Here is a 12517-nt window from a genome sequence, read left to right as displayed (position 1 = left end):
GAGGGCCAGGGCGCACCAGGTGCCGTCGCGGCTTAGCAGCGGAGCTCCCAACTCGAGGTGGCTGGACCCAGGCAGCCCCGAACTGGTGCTGCACGGGTGAGCGGGGTGAGGATGGTGAGGGTAGTGAGAATCTCCAACACCATCCGTCCTCAGCAGGCCCAGTGTGGGAGGGCTTCCATGGGAACTGCAGTCCTGCCAGGCACAACGGACAATGGTACCCCATTTGAGCAAGAGCATGCCAATTACCGTCACAAAGCAGTCAATGACGTCACAAAGCAGTCAATGACGTCACAAAGCAGTCAATGACGTCACTAAGCAGTCAATAGCGTTACTAAACAGTCAATGGCATCATGAAGCCGTCAATGACGTCACGAAGCGGTCAATGACGTCACGAAGCAGTCAATGGCGTCACGAAGCAGTCAATAGCGTCACTAAGCAGTCAATGACGTCACAAAGCAGTCAATAGCGTCACTAAGCAGTCAATGACGTCACTAAGCAGTCAATGACGCCACAAAGCAGTCAATGACGTCACAAAGCAGTCCGTCGGGTGGGGGTGGAGGTGGGGGTTGAGGGGCGGGGGGGGGGGCTTGCGAAGCTCGGAGCGTGGAGGCTCCTCTCACCTGTAAGCCAGGCGGAGCGAACGGAGGCAGCTCCAGCGCGTGGGCCCCCGAGTGGGGGGACAGCGCCGCGCCGCTGTGCTCCACGGGAGATGCCATGCCCACTGGGGGCAGGGGGGAAGGGGCAGAGGTTAGGGGTCAATAGTTCAAACCTTCTGGATGCGTGCCAAGTTGATACGAGATAGTCACAGCCAATATGATTCAGGATTGTTTACCGAATTTCGTTACTGGACATATCAGGGGCTGAAGTAAGCCCCAAGGGTCCCGAGATTCTCAGGGGGAGGAACAGGGGAAGGAGGGGGGGGGAAGGAGGAGGATGGGGGAGGGGAGGGGGTAGGAGGGAGGAGTAGGGGGATAGGGGAGGAGGGGGAAGGGGGGTAGGAGGGAGGAGGAGGGGGGGTAGGAGGGAGGAGGAGGGGGGGTAGGAGGGAGGAGTAGGAGGGATAGGGGAGGAAGGAGGAGGAGGGAGGAGGATGGGGAGTGGAGGAAGGAGGATGGGGGAGGAGGGGGGAAGGAGTAGGAGGGGGGAGGGAGGAGGATAAGGGGGGAGGGTGGAGGGGGTAGGAGGGAGGAGGGGGGAGGGGGAAGAGCAGGGAGTAGTAGAAGGAAAGAAGAGGGGGAAGGAGGGGAGGGTGTAGGAGGCGCGCTGAGCTACCGAGTGCGGCTCTGGCTTTGCCGTTCCCGCCGACGCCCTTGGGCTTGCGCTTCCGCGTCTGGATCGCGTCCTTCTTCATGCTCAGAGGTCGCGCCACCTGTCGCCCACAAAGGTAGAGACAAAGAGCCCCCATGTAGCCTCGCCCGACCCTTGGGGTGGAAAGTGCCGTGAGCGAGTAGCACCTATGCAGGGCCGGCACGGCGCGCCTACGGATAACTGACGTGGGGGGGGGGGGGGGGGCTGTGGATAGCACCGGTGCCTGCCCGGCCGTCTTTGTCTCCCCCAGTTGCTGATGTTTACACGCCGCACAGGGTGCTCGCTTAAAGAGTCGACCTTGGGGAGGCCTAAGGGCAGTTCAGATATGTGCCACTGATGTTGCCTGTGAACTGAACTCGTGCCACGTGGGTCGTAGCGCAATGCACGCTCACCTGCTATAGGTGCCGCTCGCCACATGCACAACAAAGACAAAGATCCCCCGTGTAGCCTATAACAGACTGTTGGGGCAAGTGCTGTTAGCGAGTAGCACCTATGAAGGCCGGCACGGCACACGAGGGGGTGGGTGGCCAGCACCACGCCCGGCCGCCTTTGTCTCCCCAGTGGCGATGGTTATTACACACCGAACCAGGTACTCATTTGAGGCTGAGTCGACCTAGGGGTGGCCCAGGACCGGTTCAGATTAAACGTCACCGGTGTTGGTGGCCGTGAGCGGGAATCGAACGAACTCGGATGGCTGGTGCTGCTGCTGGTGGTCGTTGTGCTACTTCTGGTGGTGGTGCTACTGCTGCTGGTGGTCGTTGTGCTACTGCTGCTGCTGCTGCAACTGCTGCAGCTGCTGCAGCTGGCGGTGGTGCTACTGCTGGTGATGCTTCTGGTGGTTGTGTAGTGGTGATACGCGCTGGGTGTATACGTTGTGTGCCAGCGCGTATGTACGGGTGTGTGTGTGGTGACGCGCGCTGACGGGGAGGAGCAGGCGTCAGTGCGCGGGTGGGGGTAGTGCTGCTGATTGGCTGTGTGCCGGTGATGCGCTGAGAGGGAGTGATCGGGGGGCAGCGCGGTGTGATTGGTCGGGGAGTGGAAACACGCGCTGGGGGGAAAACGGATCGTAGAGATAGCGCGTGGGGATTGGGTAACTGAGGAGCGGTGCCGACGTTGAGGTCCGCATCCGCTCCGTCTCCCGGGAGGAAGAGATATATAAGGTGATGCACAGAGGAGTAGAGGGCAGAAGTGGAACCATCTAAGAATGAAGACGAAGGTGCAGAGATAGAGCCCGGAGAGGAGAGTAATGGAGAGTAGAGGAGAGTAAGGTATAAGTGTGTAGCCAGAGAGAGAGAAAGGTCTACACGAGCTGAGCGATGTATAGTGTGTAGCCAGAGAGAGAGAAAGGTCTACACGAGCTGAGCGATGTATAGTGTGTAGCCAGAGAGAGAGAAAGGTCTACACGAGCCGAGTATGCATACGGTGTAGCCAGAGAGAGAGAAAGGTCTACACGAGCCGAGTATGCATACGGTGTAGCCAGAGAGAGATGTAAAGTCTACACGAGACGAGTAAAGAGTGTAGCAGAGGCGTAAGGTCTACACGCGACGAGTGAAGAGTGTAGCAGAGGCGCAGAGTCTACACGAGACGAGAGAAGAGTGTAGCCGAGGCGCGGAGTCTACACGAGGCACAGAGAGCCAGCAGCACAGAATCTACGAGAGTCAAGAGAAGCGTAGGGCGGAGAGAAGAGGTCACGAGTTGTACCGTTGTATGGTGACCGCATTGTGAAGAAGAGAGGCCACGCGTTGTATCGTTACAAGTCAAGATTTAATAAAAGAAGTGTGTTCCCGTCAAGGAGTTTCCTGCCGTCATTTTCCAATACTTCAGTTGTGATGCTTCTGGTGATAGTGCTTCTGGTGGTGGTGCTACTGCTGCTGCTGCAACTGCTGCTGCTGCCGCCGCTGGCGGTGGTGCTACTGCTGGTGGTGGTGCTGCAGCTGCTGCTGCTGGTGGTGGTGCTGCTGGTGGTGATGTTGCTGCTGCTAGTGGTGCTGGTGGTGCTGCTGGTGGTGGTGGTGTTGCTGCTGCTGGTGGTGCTGGTGGTGCTGCTGGTGGTGGTGGTGTTGCTGGTGGTGGTGTTGCTGCTGCTAGTGGTGCTGGTGGTGCTGCTGGTGGTGCTACTGCTACTGCTGCTGGTGGTGCTGGTGCTGCTGGTGGTGGTGGTGCATACCCCGTGCAGCTTCATGTAGAGGCCGCACGCGTTGCACACGGGTTCGCCGTCCGCGTTGCGTCTCCACAGCGTCGTGGTGGCGGTGCGGCAATTGGCGCAGTGCAGCCCCGCCCGGCGCGACACCGCCTGCTGCTGTGACGACAACAACAACCAACAACCAACAACAACCAACAACAAAAAACAGATATTAAAACTGAACTCTTAAACCAGGGGTGGGGAACCTTTTTTCTGCCAAGGGCCGATTTGGATATTTATACAACATCATTCGCGGGCCATGCAAAATTGTCAACTTAAAAATTAGCCCGTTATATTCGGTCAAACATTTTATTAACTCGCCCCTAATGCGATGGCTGGAACTGCTTCTCTTTGGTGAGGCGTGTGATGTTCGCTGGTGTTGATGATGTCGCTGCTACTCGCAACTGCTTTTCCAGGTTTGCTTCTAGATTTATTGAATTTCGAGTCCCGCCTGCGGTTGCCTTGGCAGGGTCACACCAAATGATTTCTCGGGCCTCATACGTCCCGCGGTCCGGACGTTCCCCACCCCTGTATTAAACGATTGCTTGTGTTGCGATCGAAACGTCGAGATTTTATATTTTATTTTTCTATCTACGTGGCTTTACCGGAAATACCCAAACAATATGAATTCCCGCAGTCATGAAAGCTTTAAGTGAAGAAATTAAAGCAATAACAATCATCATCATCATTATGTTTTAGTGCCATTTGGTCCAAGCATTTGCATCAGGTGCCGAAAACCGGTTTATATCGTGCGGTTTACCGTTTTTTTTTACGTGCACGACGAATCCGGGGCGAGTGCCCCGGGCCCCTCGTTTTGAGGCGGGGGGGGGGCGGGGTGGGGTGGGGGGCACCTGGGGGGCCCCGCCCCACCCCTGGTTACCAGTCATGCAACCCAAATAGTAACCGGCTGAAGTCGGGGGGGGGGGGGGGTGTGGGGGACGACGACGACGACACACGTACGAGTCTCTTCTGCGCCTTGAAGACAGGACGCCCCCCTTTGCTCGTCTTGTGGTACAGTCCGCAGGCGTTGCACAGGTAGTGGCCTGTACCATCGCGCCGCCACAGCGGGGTGGACATGGCTCCGCAGTTGACGCACTCGCGGCCATCGTTGATGTCCTCCAGAGATTCTGAGCATCCGGGACAAATCACGCGAACATCGTCATCCTCAACCACGGGACATCATCGCTGCACATCGCCACGTGTCACAATCACTACCCATCACCATCACCACGTGCCACCATCATACAGAGACCCATAGACTCATAACACGGTAATCCATAGACTCACACAGAGACCCATAGACTCATCACACGGATACCCATAGACTCACACAGAGACCCATAGACTCACACAAAGACCCATAGACTCATCACACGGATACCCATAGACTCACACAGAGATCCATAGACTCATCACACGGATACCCATAGACTCACACAGAGACACATAGACTCACACAGAGACCCATAGACTCACACAGAGACCCATAGACTCACGCGTATGAAGGTCGACACGGCACACGGAGGCGGTGGTGTGGCAAGAACCACGCCGACCGCCTTTGTCTCCCCCCCCCCCCCCCAGTATAGATATGTACTCCCCACCGTAACGCGCATTGTCCGAGGGGTGCCACTCACCGTTCGCCGGCAGCGGCCTCCTCACCCCGTGCGCCACCAACCCCGGCAGGATGGCGCTCTCGTAGGGGTGGCTGCCCCAGGAGGCCGCGCAGGCCGCGGCCTCGCCCGACCCAAAGCCGGGGTAGTGGGGGCCTCCCAGCGGGGTGTGGGGCCCCGGGGAATAGGCGAAGGGGGTGGCCTGCAGCTGTCCCTGGTACTGATGCTGCTGCTGTTGCTGCTGCTGAAGGTGGTGGTGCTGTTGATGTTGGTGCTGTTGGAGATGCGGGTGGTGATGTAACGACTGGTGGTGGTGGTGCGGGTGGTGGTGGTGGTGAGGGTGGTGAGGGTACGGCTGTTGAGGAGCCTGGAGGGCGAGGGGCGAGTCGGAGTGACCCCAGGGGGAGAGGCCGCCCGCGGGGCTGCCGCGCTGCCCCGGGGGCGCCAGGTAGGCGGCGGGGAGGCCCGGCAGGAGAGACGCGGCCCCCACGTACACGGCCGCTGAGCTCGCCGCCGTCTCGTACATCGTGGGGCCGGGCAGGCCAACACCACCACCACCTCCCTCAGCGGTGACCTCCCAAGGGTTGACCTCTAGGTGATCACCTCCAGGGGACGACTTCCCAGTGGTGGATGCTGCAGTGGTGACCTCCAGACGATGAGCTACAGCAGTCGACCGCGCAGTGGTGGATCTTGCAGTGGTGGCCTCCAGGTGATGAACCCGGACAGACGACGACCGCCGAGACTCCAGTGGTGACCTCCTGGCAGTGATGATCTCCAGATGGTGACTGCTGGAAGATGACCTCCCAGATGGTGGCCTTGTGAACGAAAACCTTCAGGTGATGATCTCCAGATGGTGACTGCTGGAAGATGACCTCCCAGGTGGTGGCCTTGTGAACGAAGACCTTCAGGTGATGATCTCCAGATGGTGACTGCTGGAAGATGACCTCCCAGATGGTGGCCTTGTGAACGAAGACCTTCAGTTGACCGCTTAGCAGGCGGTCACCTCAAATGGGCAGTGGCGAATTTCGCAATCGGCGACAGGAATATGTAAACTGGAGGAATCCAATGAGCTATAAAACTCTATTTTCTCCCACAGATGTCTCGCCCCCGGTCCTGGTGGTGATCGGGAGAGGTGCTCTTCCAGCAGTAACCTCCTCGGATCGTTGGCCTCTTCCTAAAAGAGAAGTGACATCAATTTAGTCGCGGAAAACCTCCAAAACTGATCTCCGCTGGTACGGCAGCTTGGGGTGGACGAAGGGCCTAAGTGTGTACAGCATTACATATTGCGACAGAATATATGAAGTTATCGAGCGTATGTATGGATTTACCTTTGTAATATTAACAAATTGAATTCGGCTCATCAAACAAATCCGTCAAAACTAAATACAATGAAATCTAACAGCCGTTCTTCCCCCGCACTGCCCATAGACTAACACTGCCCATAGACTAACACTGCCCATAGACTAACACTTCCCATACTCAACACTGCCCATAGGCTAACACTTCTCATAGACTCAATACTGCCCATAGACTCAACACTGCCCATAGGCTAACACCACACCGATTCATTATCAGGGTTGGCTACGTACAGTGCGAAAGAAGTCCAACAGACTTATGTTGGAAATCCTCCTTTAGGCTCTCCGTTCCACGAACTTACTCTATCTGTAACTACTCGGTATGCAGCTGTCTCACACACACACACATAGATACAAAGATAAAGACAAAGATCTCCCATATAGCCTTAACAGACTGTAGGGGCAAGTTATGTTAGGACCGGTTCAGATAATCGTCACTGGTGTTGGTCGTGAGCGGGAATCGAACCCGGGTCGCCAGGTTCATAGCGCAGCGCGCTAACCACTACACTACCGCTCCCCACGCACATAGATGTACACATACACACATACATAGATGCATACACATAGATATAATACACACAGCGATAGATACAGAGATACAACACTGTGTGTGTACTGCGTGTGTACTGTGTGTGTGAAGTATTGGAAATGACGGCAGGAAACTCCTTGACGGGTAACACACTTTTTATTAAATCTTGACTTGTCACAATACAACGTGTGGTCTCTATTCTTCCGACTGCACACTTCACTTAGCTCGTGTAGACTCTCTGCCTCTGGCTACACTCTTCACTTAGCTCGTGTAGACTCTCTGCCTCTGGCTACACTCTTCACTCGTCTCGTGTAGACCCTATGCCTCTGGCTACACACACATCACTCGTCTCGTGTAGACCCTAAGCCTCTGGCTACACACACATCACTCGTCTCGTGTAGACCCTAAGCCTCTGGCTACACACACATCACTCGTCTCGTGTAGACCCTATGCCTCTGGCTACACACTCGGCATGCTGACACTGCATGCTCACCCTACACTCCGCCTCTGGGTTACACAGAGTCCCGGTCCCCACAGGACAGCGGGACTGGGTACCGCAGGGCCCTATCTCTTCCTCTCCGTCTTCAGTCTTCGCTGGTTACACTCTCCCCGTACGCCTGTGCGCATCACCTTATATAGTCCCTCCTCCCGGGAGACGGAGCGGATGCGGACCTCGACGTGAGCATCGCTCCTTAGTGAACCAATCACGACGCGCTATCTCTACGATCCGTTTCCCCCAGCGCGTGTTTCCACTCCCCAACCAATCACGCCGCGCTGCCACCCGATCACTCCCTCTCCAGCGCGTCACCGGCACACAGCCAATCAGCACCACCTAACCCACGACCCCGCGCTGACCCCTGATCCCTCACCGTCAGCGCGCGTCACCACACACACAGCCAATCACGACGCGCTGGCACGCGATCGCTACCCCAGCGCGTATCACCACTACATGTGTGCTGCGTGTGTACTGTGTGTGTGCTGCGTGTGTAATGCGTGTGTACCGCGTGTGTACCGCGTGTGCACCGCGTGTGTACCGCGTGTGTATTGCGTGTGTACCGCGTGTGTACTGTGCATATATATACAGGGCGAGAGTAATTCGTGTGACTCAGAGCGGTGGAGCGGTTGGGCGATCTGTACTTTATCGCCCTTCACGGGTAAGGATGATGATGATGGTGGTGGCGATGACGATCTGGCTGCAGCGTGTGTGTGTGTGTCGTTGCGGGGAGCGGTGCCGCTGTGGTTAGCGCAGCGAACCCGCCTCTGTCCCCAGTTCGTTCGATTCCCGCTCATGGCCACCGACATCAATGACGATTATTTGAACCGCCCCTAGGTCGACTCAGCCTTAAAACGAGTAACCTGGTGCGATGTCTCAGCATCACCGCTGGGGAGACAAAGGCGGCCGGGCGCGTGTGCCACAGTGACGGCCTTCACAGGTGCTGCCACTAACAGCACTTGCCCCAACAGTCTGCTAAGGCTACACGGGGGATTTGTGTCTTGTTTACATCGCTCAGAGTTGCTGATGAACAGTTGACAATGCCAAGCGGCCAGCAACAAAAAGCACTAACGTCGAAGTTGCTATCTATAATAGTGCAACGCGTGTCTTTAAAAGAGCATCAATGTTAATGTTTGTTAATGTTATTTGTTGTTGTTGGGAGAGTTTGGGGGGGGGGAGAAGGTGATGATGGTAGAGGGGATTCCAGAGTGGGTGGGTGCGAGAGTGAGTCGGCGGGTTGGTGAGTAGGTCCGTGGGTGAGTGAGTGGGATAGTGAGTGAGTGGGTGGGATAGTGAGTGAGTGGCTGGGATAGTGAGTGTGTGAGTGAGTGAGTGGGTGGGATAATGAGTGAGTGGGTGAGTGAGTGGGTGAGTAAGTGACTGGGATAGTGAGTGAGAGGGTGAGTGAGTGGGTGAGTGAGTGAGTGAGTGGCTGGGATAATGAGTGAGTGGGTGAGTGAGTGGGTGAGTGAGTGACTGGGATAGTGAGTGAGTGGGTGGGATAGTGAGTGGGTGAGTGAGTGAGTGGCTGGGATAGTGAGTGAAAGGGTGAGTCAGTGGGTGAGTGAGTGAGTGGCTGGGATAATGAGTGAGAGGGTGAGTGAGTGGGTGAGTGAGTGGCTGGGATAATGAGTAAGAGGGTGAGTGAGTGAGTGAGTGGGTGAGTGAGTGGCTGGGATAGTGAGTGAGAGGGTGAGTAAATGGGTGAGTGAGTGAGTGGCTGGGATAGTGAGTGAGCGGGTGAGTGAGTGGGTGAGTGAGTGAGTGGCTGGGATAATGAGTGAGAGGGTGAGTGAGTGGGTGAGTGAGTGAGTGGCTGGGATAGTGAGTGAGAGGGTGAGTGAGTGAAGTAAATAAACATATATATAGTTTTAGTTTAGAGCAGTGATTCTTAACCTTTACTGCAGCCTTGCACCCTTTTTTTCTCCATCGCTAACCCATGTATAATGTTTATAAGTACAGAGTGGTTTGATGAAACGAAGTAGAGTTGGAACTTAAGGTGCCTTCATTTGTGTTTTCAATTATTTACCTTCGAAAACAAATATGTCCATGTCTCGCACCCCCCAGGTTAAGAAAAACCACTGCTTTAGAGACTCAAGATGATTAAGAAGAACCACTGCTTTAGAGACTCAAGACGATTCTTCAGGAGGGTCCTGCCGGGTTTCCGCAGTAGGGGGCGATGTCGCTCCGTGTTTCGAATGCAGCAATACCCCCACCCCCCCCCCCCCCCGATTTACTCTGCGTTCTGTGATGCCAGGTGTAAACCCCCATCTATGATGCTAGATGTAAGCCCCCCATCGAGCTACAGAGATCTTTTTCAGAAGCGACCTGGCCACAAACGATCGCCCAGCGAAGTGACGTATCAACATCATCATCATCATCGTCATCAACATCATCATCGTCATCATCATCAACATCATCATCGTCATCATCGTCATCAACATCATCATCGTCATCATCATCATCGTCATCATCATCATCAACATCATCAACATCATCATCGTCATCATCATCAACATCATCGTCATCATCAACATCATCGTCATCATCATCACCATCATCGACGTTTATACCCAACATTGGCCCGATTGCGGCCGAGGTTTTTGCGGTTCGAAATCCTGCGGGGGGGGGGGGGCCGCCCCGGTTAACACCGCGGAATGGGAGGGGATAAAAAAAACACCCAAAGCTCAGCACGCAGCCGGACACTGCGGATCCCGTGACATCACCCGCAAACAAAAAGGTGCCACACAGCCGGCACGGGGATCCATTCACCCAAATCAACTCAACTCCTCACCAGGTAAGGGCCCCCACCACCGCGCTGCTATGGAGCGCTTGATTTGAATCTTTCGTGACTGCAGGAATCCACACTCGTAGTTTCTTTCGGTAAAGTCGCGGAGGTATAAAATGTAATAAATCACGACGCTTCGATGGCAACACAAGCGCTCGTCCTCAGGCGGAACAAGTATAACCCGTAAAAACAAAGTTTTTCACTATAGATCCTTTATATGCGTGGCGGCTAGAGTCCTCTCGTCCTCTGGCTTGAGATGGCTGCCACCTATGGGTCAGATGATTGCATGCCACCATTAAGCAATTGGTAATTAAATATAATATTTTTGTCCAAAAAAGTGTAAAATTTTGGAAAAAAATTTTCACGAACATTAATTGTCACACACAACGAGTCTGTGTGCAAAATGTCAGCTCGATTGGATCACGGGAAGTGGGTTAAAAAACGACCGAAAGATTTGCACGGTCATAAGCGCGCAAGCAAGCGAACTTAATATAAAGAATTTAAAAATATATTCGCCTGTGGAGGACGCGGGGATCGATCCCACGATCTTTGGCATGGGAAGCGAGGGCGCTACCAACTGCGCTACTCCGCCAGGGCCTGTGGAGGTTTCACGCTCTGGGCTCCTACACTGTGACGTTCAGCCAAAGCCATGAATGAGTTCTATTTGAATAAATGTAAAATCATTTTTTTTGCCTGAACAGTGTAAAATTTTGGAATTTTTCACGAAAACTCATTGTCACGCACAACGAGTCTGTGTGCAAAATCTCAGCTCGATTGGATCACGGGAAGTGGGTTAAAAAACGACCGAAAGATTTACACGGTCCTAAGCAAGCAGGCGAACTTAATATAAAGGATTTAAAAAGAGATAATGCCCACGTGACCTATAATACCCACGTGACCTCTATAATACCCACGTGACCTCTATAATACCCACGTGACGTCATAATACCCACGTGACTTTACCGAAAGAACCAATGAGTGTGGAGCTCTTCTTTGTCAGGAGCGACCCCCGGCCATCGCAAACGATCGCCCGGACCAAGCGACCTCTCGCCGTCGCCGTGGGAATTCGCAGCAGCCGAGTTCTCTTAAACGCCGCAGCGATGTTGACTTCTAAACGTGGACGGGGGTCAAAAACCAGAGGTCCTCGGTGGTTAATCCACGCAACCAACGGGGAGAGAGGCTCAGATTATGCAGCAGGCATCGTCAGGGTCGAGATCGAGCGCACGTTCCCTGCCGTACACCCGGCGAGGTCGTCAACATCTCGCCAAAGCCGCCGCGCCATTACGTCGTGGTGGGGCAGGGGGGGGGCTGGACGCGTTCCTGCAACAAGTTGCGACGACGAACGTCGAAGCGACGTCAATCGAAGCAGCGTTTTGTCCCCCACCCCCCCACCCCCCTTTACTCCGCGAGAGCTGAACAAAGTTAACGGAGTTTCGATTTAAAGCTTTCGTGACTGCAGGGATTCATCTTCTTGGTTATTTCGGTAAAGAACAGGTCTGTCTTCTCGACAGACCTGTTCTTCACCTGAGGACGGCTGCTTGCGTTGTGGCCGAAACGTCGGGAGAATTATTTTATTATGTTTCATTTTTATTATTTTATTATTTCCATTCTACGTGACTTTACCGAAAGAACCGAGAAGAAAAAGTTAGCGGAGGTTGTCCGGTGACGCGCCGCGTGTTAGCGCGCGGGGGGAGCGTCTTCATCCTCGGCGTAGCCCACGACGTTACGTGAACTTGGTGACAACAGCGGTAACAGTGACGGAGTCCGCACTCGCAAACGACACAGGGCGAAGTGGGCTGCAGTGCACAGCTGACGCGATGCCACGGAAACACTCCGCGTTGCTACTCTTGACGCGCTCGTCCGCCTGAATGTAACAGCAGCGGCGGCAACGCACCGCGGAGCCGAGGGGCCGAATGGGATTTCTTTAACACGCGCGGTAGTAGCTGCTGCTGCTGATGATGATGATGCTACTGATGATGATGACGATGATGCTGCTGCTGATGATGATGCTCTGCCGATGATGATGCTACTGATGATGATGACGATGATGCTGCTGCTGATGATGCTGCTGATGATTATGCTGCTGCCGCTGTTGCTGCTGCTGATGATGATGATGCTGCTGCTGATGATGATGATGCTGCCGCTGTTGCTGATGATGCTGCCGCTGTTGCTGATGCTGCTGCTGCTGATGATGATGCTGCTGCTGATGATGATGATGCTGCCGCTGTTGCTGCTGCTGATGATGATGCTGC

General features: G+C 54.6%; 1 protein-coding gene across 1 annotated transcript; it reads right to left on the bottom strand.

The window, feature by feature from the left end:
* Window positions 1–1306: 1306 nt before the first annotated feature.
* Window positions 1307–5626, bottom strand: LOC144940855 (transcription factor GATA-4-like; the record flags this gene model as incomplete). Its single annotated transcript, XM_078867345.1, has 5 exons — window positions 5497–5626; window positions 5125–5256; window positions 4451–4617; window positions 3476–3604; window positions 1307–1369 (listed from the first exon to the last, which is right to left on the bottom strand). Coding segments are annotated over exons 1-5 (621 nt in total), but the record flags the coding sequence as incomplete, so codon positions are not given.
* Between the last annotated feature and the right edge of the window lie 6891 nt (window positions 5627–12517).

The sequence above is a fragment of the Lampetra fluviatilis genome, chromosome 23 (assembly GCF_964198595.1).
Source record: "Lampetra fluviatilis chromosome 23, kcLamFluv1.1, whole genome shotgun sequence".
In the NCBI taxonomy this organism is placed as follows: Eukaryota; Metazoa; Chordata; class Hyperoartia; order Petromyzontiformes; family Petromyzontidae; genus Lampetra; species Lampetra fluviatilis.
Note: the sequence above shows the minus strand (reverse complement) of the source record. Positions and strands in the feature narration are given on the sequence as shown.